The sequence below is a fragment of the Folsomia candida genome, unplaced genomic scaffold (assembly GCF_002217175.1).
Source record: "Folsomia candida strain VU population unplaced genomic scaffold, ASM221717v1 Fcan01_Sc026, whole genome shotgun sequence".
Taxonomy (NCBI): Eukaryota; Metazoa; Arthropoda; class Collembola; order Entomobryomorpha; family Isotomidae; genus Folsomia; species Folsomia candida.
The window spans coordinates 128,243-143,811 of record NW_019091218.1 but is presented as its reverse complement, the minus strand read 5'-3'; the positions used below and the strand labels follow the sequence as shown (position 1 = coordinate 143,811).

Genomic DNA, 15,569 nt, shown 5'->3' with positions numbered 1-15,569 from the left:
TATGAGTTGCCGGGACTAGTCCCCACGAGAAACTTGCTTATGCAAGTGGCCATCTATATAAGCGTAACTTCTTCAGTCATCAATGGCGATGACCATACGATAAACAACCGCAGGACGCATATGGGGGAGCGCTCCTTCCCCTGCCCGCACTGCGAGTATGCCTCCAAAACCAAGAAAACGTTGCGCACCTACGTGGACAAGATGCACAGCCCGGCTACGTCGCCCCGCGCAACTTCCGGTGCGCCCAGTGTGAAAAAAGATACCCCTCCAACGTCGAGCTGGAGGCGCACGTGCGACAAGTGCACACGGGCGAGCGGCCCTTCGTCTGAGAGCAGGATGGGTGTGGAAGCGCATTTGCGCAGAAGAGATCGCTCGTCTTGTATTTGAGGAACACGCATAAAATAGGCGAGCGGAAGAGCGGGTTGAAACTGCCGAGTAGGAAAAGAGAGGAGGTGCGAGAAGAAGAGGGTGGAAATGAGTAGTGGGGGATGATTATTTAGCGGAAATTTAATTGCTTAACTATGATAACATGATATATGTATATATATATACTTACCATGTGATTTCTAATTTTTGCCTTGATTTGTTATACGTACATATAAATCGCTAGACAATCCCGGCACAGCGTGAAGAACGTAGGGCATCCAGAATCGGAAAATTTTGAAAAACCCAATAATAAAAGCATGGGAAATCAGACTAATCGGCGAATGTGAAGAAATCCTAAAACGGATTCAATGTTACCATGACGAGCTGGATATTGATGACGTGCCTCAGAAAGGCATAAGTGGACAATAACATTAACATTGACGATCACAAGATATGCAAATAAATGTAGGTTAGACTAGAACTTGTTGCCATAACGAGTGAAAATAATCACAAAACAATTCTTACCCAGGTAAAGTACACAAATTAATTATAATTTGTTTATTTTTTGGACGCTACAAATAAATCTCATTGCACGTTAAGTTCATTTGATTTCAATTTCTTAATGAAATCAATAATTATATCTAGCAGGTCCCTTCTATCTTGCCAATACTCATCATCACTTGAAGATACGCTTCCACTAATATCGAGTTCATCAGGATTTGAAACGTTACACTCGTGTATGTTGTCTGGTTCTGCGATGACCCTTTTCTCATCTAATGGTATCCGAACATCCAATAAACTATCGCCATCACTACTTTCATATATTTTGAGTTTCTCAGCAAGTTCCACAACCGTCAGACCCTCTCCGTTTTTGCAATAAAATATTCTTTCCAAATTATTTGAAACGAAGAACTCCAAGAACTGAGTAATATAGGGTTTCAGCATGTGGAGATTATCGCTGATCAGAATCGAATGAAAGAATGTACGGCCTTTGTTATCTAATAAATCTGGTGAAACCTCATATTCTAGTAAGATTTTGAGTAGAGGGAATAATAATTCGGATTTTCGTACATTGCTCCAAGAAAATGCATAATCCCACGTATTGTCTTGAGAGAATAATAATTCGGGTTTTTCTAACTTGCTCCCACTAATTGCATAATGCCACGCATTCTCTAAAGTGTTAGGATTTATGTAATGAATGTCTGCTCCGTGCTTTACCAAAACCTGGATGACTTCCGAAATTGGTCCCCTATAAGCATCTTTAATGGCAAGTATCAGAGCAGTATTTCCATGCTTATCGGGACAATTAATGTGAGAATTTGGGTCTTCCATATTGTCCAGTAGAAAATTAAGACCATTTAGATTTACATACTCAGCCGCTATCATGAAAGGGAATTTTCCGCCATGATCCTTTTCGTATATTAATTCTGGACATTTTGACACAATTCGGGTTGCCAGGATATTCGCCATACTTGCCCAAATGTGTAAGGCAGTTGCCCCACCTCTGTGTTTGATACATGGATTTGCATTCTTGTCCAATAAATAGTTCGCAATGTCTCATTTCCGGTTAACTATAGCTAGCCAAAGTAAAGAACGACCTTGGTAAATCTCATTTGTGAAAAAAATGAACTCAAATGCGAACTCCTTCACCAAGAAGGTTACCACATTAACGTTTGTCCTTTCTACGCAAAAACCTAAAGTCTCTTTTATCACCTCGGTCAAGAGTGGTTTGGCAATATCACCTCGGTTGTCTTTTAGTAGTCGTACAAAATCACGTCCAAGTCCATTAAAATCCTTTAGTAAGGCTAATTGCAATCCATTTGGATCGATCCACCCTTTCTGTATTATTTCCTTGGCTGCGTTCTTTCCTCCTAGTAATTTAACTATTTGTTTGACTTGGCTAAAAAGACCGCGGGAAATCATAACTGGCAACGATCCTTTATCCATGAAATGCTCTCTGAAATAAATTAAAAACAGTGCATTTTTTAAGCATATCATTAGTAGGGTAGGTCATCCGGCGAATCGGACCCGATAAACAAGTCATCGGATAAGATAGCCTATGATGATGGATAATCGGATCGGGTACTATGGCCAAACCGACCCGAATCATCTAGTCCAATGGATATCCGGTCGGATAAAATAATTCAATATGCGAATCAACATATATTTACAAGGCCGTAAAATCCATGCAATCATACATAGATAAATACGTACATAATTAACTTATCTCAATAAATCATTGCAAAAGCCGGATTTGACAAAGTAGCGAAATCATTTGTTACATGATGTTGTTCAGATGTTGCATTCTTCAAGAGGGATGCCTATAAATTATGCCACGGGTATTAGGGTACAGGTTTTGCGTCACAGCCCCATTCGCGCGATATGTTACCGTAGGTTAGCCAGGGGTGTAACTCGTGACAGTTGGGGGGAGGGTCTGGAAAATGCACATTTTTGTGCCACATAATTTATAGGCAGCCCCCGATAATAATTTAGCAAATTTTTGAAATATTGTGAGCATACGAGATAAAGTTGTCAGACCTAATTTGTTATGAAGACAGAGATTTTATGCCCCCCAACACCAGTTATCGTTTACAATGATAAGCTTAAATTGCCCTCTTGTGTTGAACACAGACGCACGTGAATTATATTTTAAGTTACAGTGCAGGCTTAATATAGCCCGAGACAGGCCAAGTTGTTGCTATCGCGCAGCACATATTTTCAGGAAATCTCTCTCTTACTTCTCGTGAATCGATGTCAATAAAAACTAATTTTTTTCAATCCAAATTCAATTTTGACCTTGGTAGCAAATGACAGGATATTTAATACAGTTTGGTTCGTATATACGGCGATTAAAAAGTCTGTATGGGTCGCCCAAATGAATTTTTTAGATTTTTAATTCACACTCTTCCATTATGAATCAAATTACCAAATTATCGACCATGTTTCAGCTCAATTTGATGAATTTGAGAACTCCACAGGGTCTGTTCAGACGAAGATTTTCTAATTTGAAGTTTCATTTGAATTCCTCCATTATGAGTCAGTAGCAACCTCAACTTCAGGTTTCTACGACGATTTTAAAATTTTGGTGCGTAATACATCACACACCTACAAATTTGTGTGTCATATTTACATGACCCAACCTGTCCAGTTGGGTCATAATATTGTCCAGTTGGGTCACGACCGATTTTCCAATCTTCGAACTTAAATCCACATTTGCCCCGCACTATATGTGCACCAAATTTCAAGTCGATAGGATGAGTTTAACGAGAGTTGTCACAAGACAAACAGACGGACAGACACACGACATGACGGTTGACAGTTGCATAAGCCTCGACTAGGGCTAACAACTGACATAAACCTCTAAATTTAAAATTTACAAAATGTAATTAAAATATAAAAATCACGAAACTCTATGCTATTTGTTAGTAAGATTAGAATAAAAATTAATTTTGCTCAATTGCAGTCAGTTATGACCATTCGAATATTCCAACGCGGTCACCGTTAATACCTTGTAAAATGATAACAAAAATCGGATGGCCGAAGTATTCGGATCGGATTTATCCGGTCGGATGAAAGTTTAATATGATCCGTTTCGGTAGTATTCGGATACTACCTTTTGTTATCCACTCCGATGATTATCCGATTCAACATGACGGATACGATATTTTCGTATCGGATAGATCAACCCTAATCCTTCTCGTTAGTAAATAAATTGCACTAACCTGACCAGGTCTGCATGGTTTGCTGCATGGGACCAAAGAATTGCGATGGGAGTAGAGTCAAAAAACTTGTCTCTCAGGAAGTTGTATCCCCTCAGATTCACGTCTGTGCTAAACTTATGGTTTGGAAAATCCTCACAGACGATGAGTTCCTTAATTATGGCGTGGTCTCGTTTCTCGTCCTCCTGTATTAACCTCAATGTGCTGTGAATGAGGCGATGTATTTCTACTTTAATTTTATAGTTTGAAAAGCGAAATTCGTAAGGTCGGACGTTGACCAAAGATAATGATGAAAGAAGATGACTGGCATTTTCTAGCATTTCTTGTGGTTCAAGACGCACCAATGCTTTCCTTGATATCTCTTTTATATCTTGTTTGATAGTGGTGACATGATCCAGGAAATAGTCAAGATCACACTCATGAGAGAAATAGGCACATCTTTCAATAAAATGCATTGCAAGGGTAGCATACTCGTGGTTGGATTTTTGTAATTTTTCCAGGGAAATCTTGACACAAACGTACAAGCTTTTCTTGTATTGCAAGTTGAGATCATCTTTGGTATTGGGGTCATTTGGATATCTAAGATGAAGACTTGATTTATCCTTCATTTCTTGCAGATACTGGGTTATCTTGTAGGCAGAGCCTCTATGGTTACAAACGCTGGCGATGGTTCCTGCCATGACACGGATAATTACTGGTATTCTTCCAGACTCTGAGACAAGATGAGATAACTCATCTGGCTCGCAATAAACTTTATCTGTAAATAATTAATTTAACCAACTTAATATAAAAAGTTGTACCCCAAATTTTTAACTAAATACAGACATTAGGAGAACAAAATGATTCATTGGCATTACCATTGGTCGATATTTATCTATTCCTATGTAGAAAATTTCTAATTACCTTGTAATATTTTACGAAACAGTTCCTCAGCTTCAGCTTCTTCCAAAATGTCCACCCTGAACGTCTTAACTTCACCCATTTCATCTTGAATTAAAATTTTCTCCACCGATGTTAGTAAGACGGCAACATTATTCAAATCTTTGTTAAGTGGTAAGTATTTCTTGATTTCTTCAAATGACTCGACATTGTCAAATATTACTAGGAATTTGTGTGGATTTTTTGAAATTAGTAACTCGTAAAGTTTATTGGCAAGTAATATCCCGTCATTTTCTGACAAGTCTTTAATTCCTTGGTTTTTTAATTCTCTTGTGATTTTATCGATTATTCCAGATTGTTGTTCGGCATCTATCCAGATCACGCCAGAAAATAATTTTTGTTCTGCACATATTAGTGCGATTTTCTGTGCAGTTTGTGTTTTTCCATGACCCCCGAGACCGTGTATGTCGACAAAAGGGAAGCCGATCTGATGACTTGAGTTTTCTGTGCTCCATGACGTGAGGGATTTGATTATTTCACTCATAAATTTAGTCCTACCTGTGAAATCTTTATCAGGTTTTGGAACTGGTAAGAACTGAATTTCTTCTTGATTAGTTTGTATTTGTTTTCGTTCATCATCTAGATCTGCAGAAAATGGTTTGTTGGTCGTTATTTGGCAAGCTTTAATTAATTATATACACGTATCAGAAATAAGTAAACCCAGTATAATCAAATTACGTGTGGAAATGGATTGGTTTCCATGTTGGCCTGGGGAACCGGCTGTTAAATTAAATTATTTCATTAGGATTAAATATGTTCATTACTAATTATAATAAAGTAAGACTAAATTATATTTTTAGCAATTCTATGAAGAGGCTACATTTACATATTTAGTTGTTCCCTACTTATTACTTCCCTACTACTTACGTTTGGGCAAGTTGTTACATATTTAATTGTACGAAATTTAAACGATTTTTGCTCTGTAGGCGATAGTTCTAAATTTTTGACTTATTTAATTCTAGAATCATAAACAAACAGGCGAAAATACACACATGGAGTAAAAGTATGGGGCAACTTATTTCTGAAAGTGAACGATTAATCTGGTGAGGAACGGAGAAATCGACTCCTTCGTAACTTGCCAAAGTCCGGAAAACCCCGGGTTTTTATACAAAAACCAGGGTTTTTCCGGTTTTCGTGGGTTTTTGGGCTTTTGTGCGTTCTTGAAGAGATTCTCGGGCGGGTTGACAAACATTTTAAACCTTTGTATAAGGATAAAACTAATATAATATTCGAATTCAGCATAAAATAGTAATTTAAAATTTTTAAATATTTGTATTCGCATAGAATTAAAAGTCAAACGTCCATGTGTAATATGTAAACCTAGTCGGACACCAGGAAACATGGTTTGACACTTGGAAATCAAGTCGCACATAGAAATGTTCCGTATTTCATGTTGAATCCGAAAACCGGATTTTAATTGATTCAAATTGTTTAACGGATTTTGTTCACAATCTGAAACATATTGTACAAATACTTCAGAGAAACCAGTAAAACCCCCAAAAAAACCAGAGTAGCGTGCCTTGCGTTTGGACATCGTAAGCACACGAGTTTTATGAAGCCCATGTCGCTTCATTAAGTATACATAAATTTATGGTACTCGGAATACCATGGAAATGTGAGCCCCTAGTTATTTAATTCTTACTCATAATTCATGAGTCAAGGAAACTTAATAAGCTCGAAAAATTTAACTAATAAAGAAACACAATGCAAATGCAATGTCGAAGAAATTTTTAAAAAATGATAAAATCTTCCCTAGTTAATATCTGTCATAGTCAGCTTATAACCTCGATCAAAATTTTGAACACAATTTCTTCATTTTCTAGTCACCGCATTTTATAGTCACCGACTGTCCCCTCAAACATGTTCATACAAACGAATACCCACTCTCAAAACAAGTATGCTATAGCGTGCACAATATCGCCAAGGGAATATTTTACAAGGAATGGTGAGTCTGGGGGCATGAATGTTTTCAAAATTTTGGTCTATGGTATACGCTTGCAAATAAATATTTGGAAATAAAGAAAACCTGAGATTTAAACAATAAATTTTTATGAGAAACGTGCAGGTGATGTTTCCCACGGGTAGTTGAACTCTTAACTTATGTATCAAGCTGATCAGAGCAGATGAATATTAACCACTTCACCCCTGAGAGACGAATATTTTCATACCTTTCACCCCTAGTAACGGCGAATTTTTTCTTCCCTTGATCCCGAAATTTTCACCAACTGCATGACGTTAATTACTGGGAGATGAATTAAAAAATGGTGTTCCCACCGGAATTATTCTGGACGCTTTTTTATGAAAGTTGATGCGAATAACCATTTGGGAACGGATTTTGAGTTGTAATTTGCCTTTGTGCATTTTTGTGAACCACTAATGTTTATAGCCGAAAATAGCCAACACGCCGAATTTAAAAATGATTGTAATTGCATGGAAAGTTGCACAAACATTGATTAATACGTGCATAATAGTACATATATTCGCAAAAATCGAATATCTCGCCTCAAGGGCCCCAGAAGCCAATTTAGGCGGGAAACTTAAACATAGTAAATATGGCTTTCAATTCATGACATTGGCTATAAATAATTTTGTAATTAGACTAAAATGTGTAAAAATTGCTTCTTGTACATTTAACATGCATAGAAATTACGCATACTTATGGCGGGAAAGCACGTTTTCTTACAGTGACTTTAAATTGATAGCAATGGTAATGAATAATTATAGCATCAATTGTTCGAAACCATACTTTAGCGCATTTTGAATATAACTCAATTCTAACGGGAAAATTAAATGCTACTTTCCAGACAATCTCTTAATTTTCCCGCACAACAAGATTTCATCGGCTCCAGTGCTTAGTTTTCCCGCCAAAAATGTCGTAGGGGCGTTCTAAATCCGAGAAAACAATTTCACTAATTTTATCTGAAAGCGCTGTTGAAATATGGGACGAAAATTCCATACAACAGCAGTTTCCAAAACTGGGCGTGTTAGCTAGAAATAGCCAGTTGGCTATAAATTGTTTTTGCCTCCCTTTATAACATTGGTTCCGAAGAGGCAATTCATCTTCCCGCCCAAATGGCGGATTGTTGACTCAAAACTATACTTGGAAGAGAATTGACTTATTTTTTTCTGGATACGACACATAGTCGTATGCCGGTGGGAACGGAAAATACGCCACACAATCGTTTCCGTTGTCAAGGGTCAATACGACACATCGTCGTATTTCGGAGCCAAGGGAACTTACGCCACATAGTCGTATTCGGCGTAAAGGTCAAATACGCCACATAGTCGTTATAGGGGCGAAGTGGTTAATGGTGTGGTACTTGTTAAAGGAGAGATTACTTTTCAGGAGAGCCTTATGTCAGGCAGGCCTTAAGTTTAAAAAATCCAACCGTCTGACTTTGTGGATACATACCTGCCATGTACTGGTCAAATATTTCAAGAGCTTTGCTGTTGCAGCTATCATCGAGAGCACGCTTAATTTCTTCTATGTCTTTATCGGTCCTACAATCTCGTAGATTTTTAAGTAATTTAACGGCCTTATTCTCTTTTCCGTTAGTCTTGCCCTTAAATACAAAAACCTTAATTACAAACTCACAAGCTATAAAGACATGACACACAAATTTACCAGCGAGTCCACGGTTTCATCGTTGATAATTTTCTTCCGTTCGAGATAGCTTAGCAGAGACTCACTCACATCCAACGCTTTTATGAGAGCCTCGTGATTCTCGTTAATAATATTTTCAAGGATTCTACTCGATGCCATTGCCAACTGGAAACATTTCTTTAAATTGTAACAAATCGAGTGGTTTAACGGATATGGAAATAGTATTGAATTACCACGTTTGGCCGATGATTAAATCAGTTCACGGTAATTAAACTTGTAGGACAAAGTATGACTCAAGCAGCTTGTTTTTTCTTAGATTACGACTTATCGTCTCGCGAGTCCAGGGTAATTTTTGCGCGCCATCATGATTTGGTAGATTTGACAAGTACGTATTTCTGCATTGTAAATAATTGTATTTATTTTGATACATTTTATACTAAGGTGGAGAGCGCTTCTGGATGCCCCGCTCATCGTCAGATATTGATGACCCCGGACTTTGGCTCTTTCGGCCACTCCCATTCGGACCAGGGGCGGAGTGGAGTCAAATTATTGGTATCGTTTCACTAACAAAAATTAACAATACAAAGTGTACTCGTTTCTGCAGTTCTTCCGCAAATTTTGCAGAGAACGTGGCTTTACTATTGATTGGGAAAATGGCTAAGGGAGATGGATTTGATTTGAATTTCAAATGGGCATGTGTTTTTGGGCGGGCAGAAATTCCATCACACTTAACCATTTCCTAATCAATAAATATAAAGACATGTCTGCATATTTAATTTAAATGACGTACATTAAAATACGGATATTTCTTTTCCTTTACTGAGTTTTGGGAATAAATTGGTGTAGGAATTTAGTACAATGTTGGCTTACATACATTGCAATATTTCCATAAAATAAATGTCTACAAAAATTTAGGACTAGTAATATTTCTCTCACCAATTATTGACCACATTGGGTTGTGTTTTCCACTAAAATTTGGTTACATTTCCAGAAAAATGTGTTATGCTGGCACAAATTAATATCCCCAGAGACGACGGTATGATGAGCAAGTTGTGTGAAGTGGTGCCAAACTGACGGTCGGCTTATCTGCAATTGCGTTGTACATTAAATATTTTTAATGACGACGAGAGCATCATCATGATTCCAATAAACCGTTAAACGCATGTAACGAAGGGGTGAAACCGAGAACTTTATAACATTTGTGAGGTGACATATGTATCAAATTTAACATTTGGTGGCAGTTAACAGTTAACCAATAGTCATTTAACAAATGAGTGTTCATGTTCCTTGAGGTCAAGGTGAATGTCACCATTGAATTCGGGGTTAAATTTCAGTTAATATTGACATATGTATCAGACATAACGATTAGTGACCTTTGAGTGACCTTCAAGTTATCTTTCGTGACCTTTGAGGTCAAAACGAATGTCACCATTGAATTCAGGGTTAAGTTTCAGTTGGCATTGATATATGGATCAGATATAATGTTTAGTGACCTTTCAGTGACCTCTAAGTGACATTTAGATGACCTATGAGGTGAAAATGAATGTGACCATTGAAATCGGGGTTACATTTCCCAATCTGCCACCTGGTCGTACGACGTCTTAAAGTCATCCTTAGGATCTCCCAATGTCCGCCGAAAAGTCGTCTTTAGGATATTCCCCTATCTTAATAGCATTGGGAACATCCTAAAGACGACTTTTCGGCGGACATTGGGAGATCCTAAGGATGACTTTAAGACGTCGTACGACCAGGTGGCAGATTGGGTTCCTATTGGATTGATATACATATGCAATTTGACCTTTAAATGACATTTCGTGACCTTTTGACCTTGAAAGGGGTGACCTTTAGGGTCCATCTTCGAACTTGATCTTTGCTTGGATATTTTTGTTCAAAATTTCAAGTCAATATGTTAAACCGTTCTTGAGTTATCGCACGGACAGAGAGACGGACAGACAGACGGACGGACATATCAATCTTATAAGGGGGTTTCACCCCTTAATAAAGTATGGGGGGCGTACATTTGATCGATTTTCGGGGAATTCTACCACCCTGGTGTGACATATTTATGTGCCCCATGTTATAATTAACATGGAACGAATGGGATGCCTTAACCCGCATCAAGTCGATCACGTGCTTTCTGCACAGTCCGTATGAGATCACCTTGCACCTTGCGGAATTTTACATTATGTAAGCATTTTAGCAATACTGCGCAATCTACGCTATCAATCGAATGAATAAATATATTGATAAGACTGCGTTGTCTCGCTTATGCTTTGTTAGCTTATCTTGAATTAATGGATGGACACGAACTATGTAAATATCACAATGCGAGATATGTTGTTCATTATTAAGTAGCGTCAGCTATTCATTGTGATCGTTTTGTCCGTCCGTCTGTCCGTCTGTCCGTCCGTCTGTCTGTCCGTCCGTTCGTAAGCAGGATATCTTCAGAACGAGTCAACATAATCAAACCCCGTTTTGCTTCTAATTTTTAGTTCTCGGTCAAGTTCGAAAATGGGGTCAATCGGACCACCCCCCACATCGCCAGGGGGTGTGGTCCAAAATTAAATTCACGTTAATTTTCATGTGAGGTATCATTTTAAGGGAAATTTCGCCATGAATTCAACGACATCAATATTTTTGACCTTATGACCTTGACGACGAGGTCAGAGGTCAAAAGATTCAAAATTGTCATATGGGATGTTATTTTAAAAGAAATTTAACTGCGATTTCAAGGACGTTAATATTTTTGACCTCATGACCGTTAGAACGGGTCATATACGGAGAAACGTTAAAGGAAACTTGAATCATTCTGACGCTACTTATTTACATTCGTTTGGAGGGTTTATTAATTTAGTCCTCAAAATATTATTCAAGGGTCAAGAAAGTTACGGTCGATGAATATTTCTAAGGTCACAAGGTTAGGGCACGAGTTTATTGCAAACAATTTTTTAAATTGTTCTGTAATCATTCCAGATATTAACAACGTTCCGGTAGTTTCATATTATATGCACATCATTACAGTCAATTCCATAAACTCTAAATAAAAATATCTAAAATTTACTCAAGGTAGAGTATAAATCGTGGATGACACAACAATCGTGTAAAATTTGCCTAACCGTTGGATAAAATTCATCCAATTCTTTGAATTCTTGTGTCACCCACTTTTTGTCATATGGAATTAAACTGGATCACTGGCTAAAATCTTCCGAATGGAATTTAAAATATTTTTTGAGCGATTTCAAAATTTCAAATTAATCTACGTATTTATCGGTTCTTAGGTTGCCATAATTGAAGCCGAACTTTTGAGTAAAAAATTGATTTGGTTAGGTTTTTCAAAAGTTTTTCAAAATTTGTAAACGTAGTTATTTTTTTTGAGGGTATGCCAATAATTTGATTCTACTCAACCAATAGACCGAGTGTAAGAGGTCGTAATTCGAAAAACAAAATACAAAAAAAAATTGTTCGCAAAAATTTAAAAAGTCGAGTTAAAAAAACTCGAATCGGGTTGTAAACTAAAGAAAACCAAAGTTATGAATCCTTAGTTGCTAGTAGGTGAATAGTAGTGCTAAATATTTTCATACTATCTCGAAATCCACTGCCTCTTTGTGGCCTTAGTAACTTTGGCCCCCTTCCCCTCAAGGAAGGGGCGGAGTAAAATCGAATTATTTTTTACTATTACACCAACAAAAATTAGCTCTGTAAACCATTAAAGTCTTACCGAAATAGATGTATTTGACTCATTAAAATACGGTTTTGATTGTTGTCAGTTTCTTAAAATGGTAAAGACCAGTGTTTCCGCAGTTTTATCAAAAATTTAGCGTGTACCTATATAAAGCGCTTGAATTCAATAAGTTTGTACCCTTAATTACATTAAAACTCGGTTGTTTTTATCTGTTCTTGTGAATTTACTGTATGTGCATAGAGACTAAATAGTGTACAAATTTATTATGTGCACAAACCCAGTATTGGCTTGCATTTCCGGAGCATGATTTTCATAAAGTAAAATGTATACAAAACTTACAAATTTTTCCTTTTCCAATTATTCACTAAATGGGGCAGTCCGCTAAAATTACGGTGCACACAAGGTTTCTTGTTGCATCAGAAGTTAACTTTCTAACAGAAGAAAATATAATTTCGGGGTGTAGTGAGCGAGTTGTGAAGTGTGGCCAAAATGGCTGCCACCCTTATTGGAATGTGCGTTTCACCCGACTGATGAAAGCAGAAGCGTCGCAGTTCAACTTATCTACGTTGGGACTGGTTTATCTTTCATTACGTCACTTTACATAAGCCTGAACATCATTTCTATCCACTGCGCAATTTGTTATTATCAATGGGATAAATATATAGGCACGTCGGTATATATATTGATAAGAGGGCCTCGTACATATTGATTTATGATCGGTGGCTTATCGTGAGCAAATTGACTGACACAAAACGAATTAATTATGAGGTTTGTGGGGTGACCAGACTACTCATTAACAGAGACAGCCAGGGTAGCACATTAAAGGCAAATTCCCGAATTGATGTTAATTTTATCAAAATATTATTATAAAAGGAAATTTATGTATGTATGTAAGTTAAGGAAATGCAATGGAAATGTTTGCCACCATTTTTTTCATCCTAGGTCAATCCCATATTACGACCTTTTATTACATACTTTTAGCTGTACGTTAAGAAATGGAAATTATTGGTTTACATTTTGAGACCATTCTTGATTCATTTATCTTATTTTAGATAGCTTTACTTTACATAGGCATGAGCAACACGGCGCAATTTGCATGCGTTATCAATGGAATGAATAGGTACATATGCTGATAAGAAGCTCGTTCATGCTCTGGTGGCTTATCTTGCATTCGTTGCTTCGTACTTAATTTCAAATTTATTTTACTTCGTTTTAATTGAAATTTAGTTTATGTAAGTTTTGACGCAGTATGAAGTTTTTATGTACTTGTTAATCAAAGTATTTAGTATTACAAACGCCCGGGTTATCCGGTCCTAAATTTGGGCCTGGTTTGTAGAAATGATTGTTAAAGATGATGATTGGACAATTTCGGCATTAAAACTCCAGCTTGCTAGAGAATATGCAAAATCCGAAAAATTGGAGTTTTATATGTATGAGAAATATTAGCTAATTATTCAAACCTGTTGTGCTCTGGTAATCTACACTTTCCAAGATTTTTCTAAAATCGATAATTGTCTTTCTCCCATTAGTTGAAACCCAGTAGGTGAGAGTATTTGAGAGAAATGCGTAATACGTGGACACACCCATTTTGTATAGGTTAGACCATTGGTCAAGGTTATTTGGTGGTATTTGGAAAATGTTTCCTAATAGGATTGGGTCACTGATTATCATACCATCATTTTGTATACGGATGATAATATCATGAATCTTCACTGTTTCTGGGGTAAACGAAGAAACGTCTGGTGCTTTTGTTGATTCGAGGAATGACGGGATTCCTAGAAGGTCGGTTTTATTCGCAAACGCTAAGGTTATGAAGCTGTTATTCGTTACATAAATATTTACCACTTCCCTGAATTCGTGTATGTATTTAAACCTGCCATGCGTTGCTTAAATATTTGAAGAACTCTACTATTGCAGCTAACATCGAGAGCGTGCATAATTACGGGAATGTCATCATCAGTCCTGTAATCTCGTAGATTTTTAAGTAATTTGTCGGCCTTATTCTCTTTTCCGTTAGTCTTGCCCTTAAACAAAAAGACCTCAATTAAAAACTCGCCAAAATTATAAAAAATGTCACAATTTAATAATATGTATATATAAAAATTAATTTACCAGCAACTCCATGGTTTCATCGTTGATAATTTTCTTCCGTTCGAGACAGTTTAACAAAGACAGACTCACATCCAGCGAATTTATTAGGATGTCGAAATTGTCTTTAATAATATTTTCAAGGATTCCACTAGATGGTGGGGATGCCATTGGTAAACTGAAAAGTTTCTTTAGTTGGAACCATAGATATAGAGTAGAGTAGATTCGGCTACTTTAAAAAAAACGTCTCGGCATGAAGGAGAATTTGGGGATAATTTGGGGATAACGCATGGTTGCCCGGTAGCGCATGGAATGCTTAGCACGCTTGCACATCATTAAAAAATTCCAATTTAATTTTAATTCACGTCAGCTGAGATTTTGTTATTGTTTTTCATTTAAACTCCGTTTCACGCTATCTGATAGAGTACATTAGCCAAACGACCTGAATTATTTTATTATTTGAGACCTGTTATTTTTATTTTGGCGTTTAAATCATACGATATTGAATAATTTAAACGCTAAAATAAAAATAAGTGGTGTCGAATAATAAAATAATTCGGCTCGTTCGGCTAATGTACTCCATGTGATGAACTCAGATAGCGTGAAACGGAGTTTAACAAGCTTGGTTTGTATAAACAGGCAGGGTTTAGTCCCACGTCAAAATCATTGCCGAGTTTTTAACATTGACTATATGGAAGAAGCCGGATCTATTCTACTCTATATCTATGGTTGGAACAAATCAAGATGTTTCACAGATATGTATTAAATGAAATGAAATTTTCCTTACAGGAGGGAATTAATAATTAATTTTTTGGTGTCGTGCCAAACTGGGGACCAGTTTTATCTACAAATGCCTTGCAGGACGGACGTAACTAGCAACACTCTGGTCCCATTTATGCTGGGGTTGATGTACCTTGCATTAATAACTTTACATAAGCAACACGGGGCCACTTAAGCAAGGCCATATGGCTCAGAGGTACGAGGGTAGGATTGTCACCACGCAGTCACACGTTCGATTCCTCTGGCCGGGAAGCTATTGCTAATCCTACTCGGCTCGGTGTTAGTACGGGGTAGGTGCTGTCTCGTGACAGGGTGAGCCCAGCCATACGGAATGGCAATGTCACTGTGTACAGCCCCTAGCAGAGTCCGTTCTCTGTGGGGATGAGACAAC

The 15,569-nt window shown here is 37.3% G+C and overlaps 2 protein-coding genes across 7 annotated transcripts; both read right to left on the bottom strand.

Moving 5' to 3' along the window:
* Nucleotides 1–896: 896 nt before the first annotated feature.
* On the bottom strand, nt 897–1,871 carry LOC118438753. The gene is made up of 2 exons (XM_035859475.1): nt 1,527–1,871; nt 897–1,460 (listed from the first exon to the last, which is right to left on the bottom strand). Exons 1-2 carry the CDS (start codon nt 1,834–1,836, stop codon nt 952–954), a joined length of 819 nt encoding a protein of 272 aa, XP_035715368.1. The 5' UTR covers nt 1,837–1,871; the 3' UTR covers nt 897–951.
* Nucleotides 902–12,828, bottom strand: LOC110859459. 6 transcript variants are annotated; one of them, XM_035859467.1, is made up of 10 exons: nt 12,650–12,828; nt 12,347–12,453; nt 9,565–9,714; nt 8,862–9,191; nt 8,650–8,793; nt 8,437–8,587; nt 5,703–5,744; nt 4,989–5,609; nt 4,089–4,842; nt 902–2,323 (listed from the first exon to the last, which is right to left on the bottom strand). In XM_035859467.1, the coding sequence occupies exons 5-10, from the start codon at nt 8,785–8,787 to the stop codon at nt 1,924–1,926; spliced, it is 2,106 nt and encodes a 701-aa protein (XP_035715360.1). In that variant the 5' UTR covers nt 8,788–8,793; nt 8,862–9,191; nt 9,565–9,714; nt 12,347–12,453; nt 12,650–12,828; the 3' UTR covers nt 902–1,923. The 6 variants fall into 6 exon arrangements, with proteins under 6 accessions (XP_035715360.1, XP_035715364.1, XP_021964108.2 ...); XM_035859471.1 differs by lacking the exon at nt 12,347–12,453 and having other exon boundaries at nt 902–1,943; nt 2,109–2,323; XM_022108416.2 differs by lacking the exon at nt 12,347–12,453.
* Nucleotides 12,829–15,569: the final 2,741 nt, after the last annotated feature.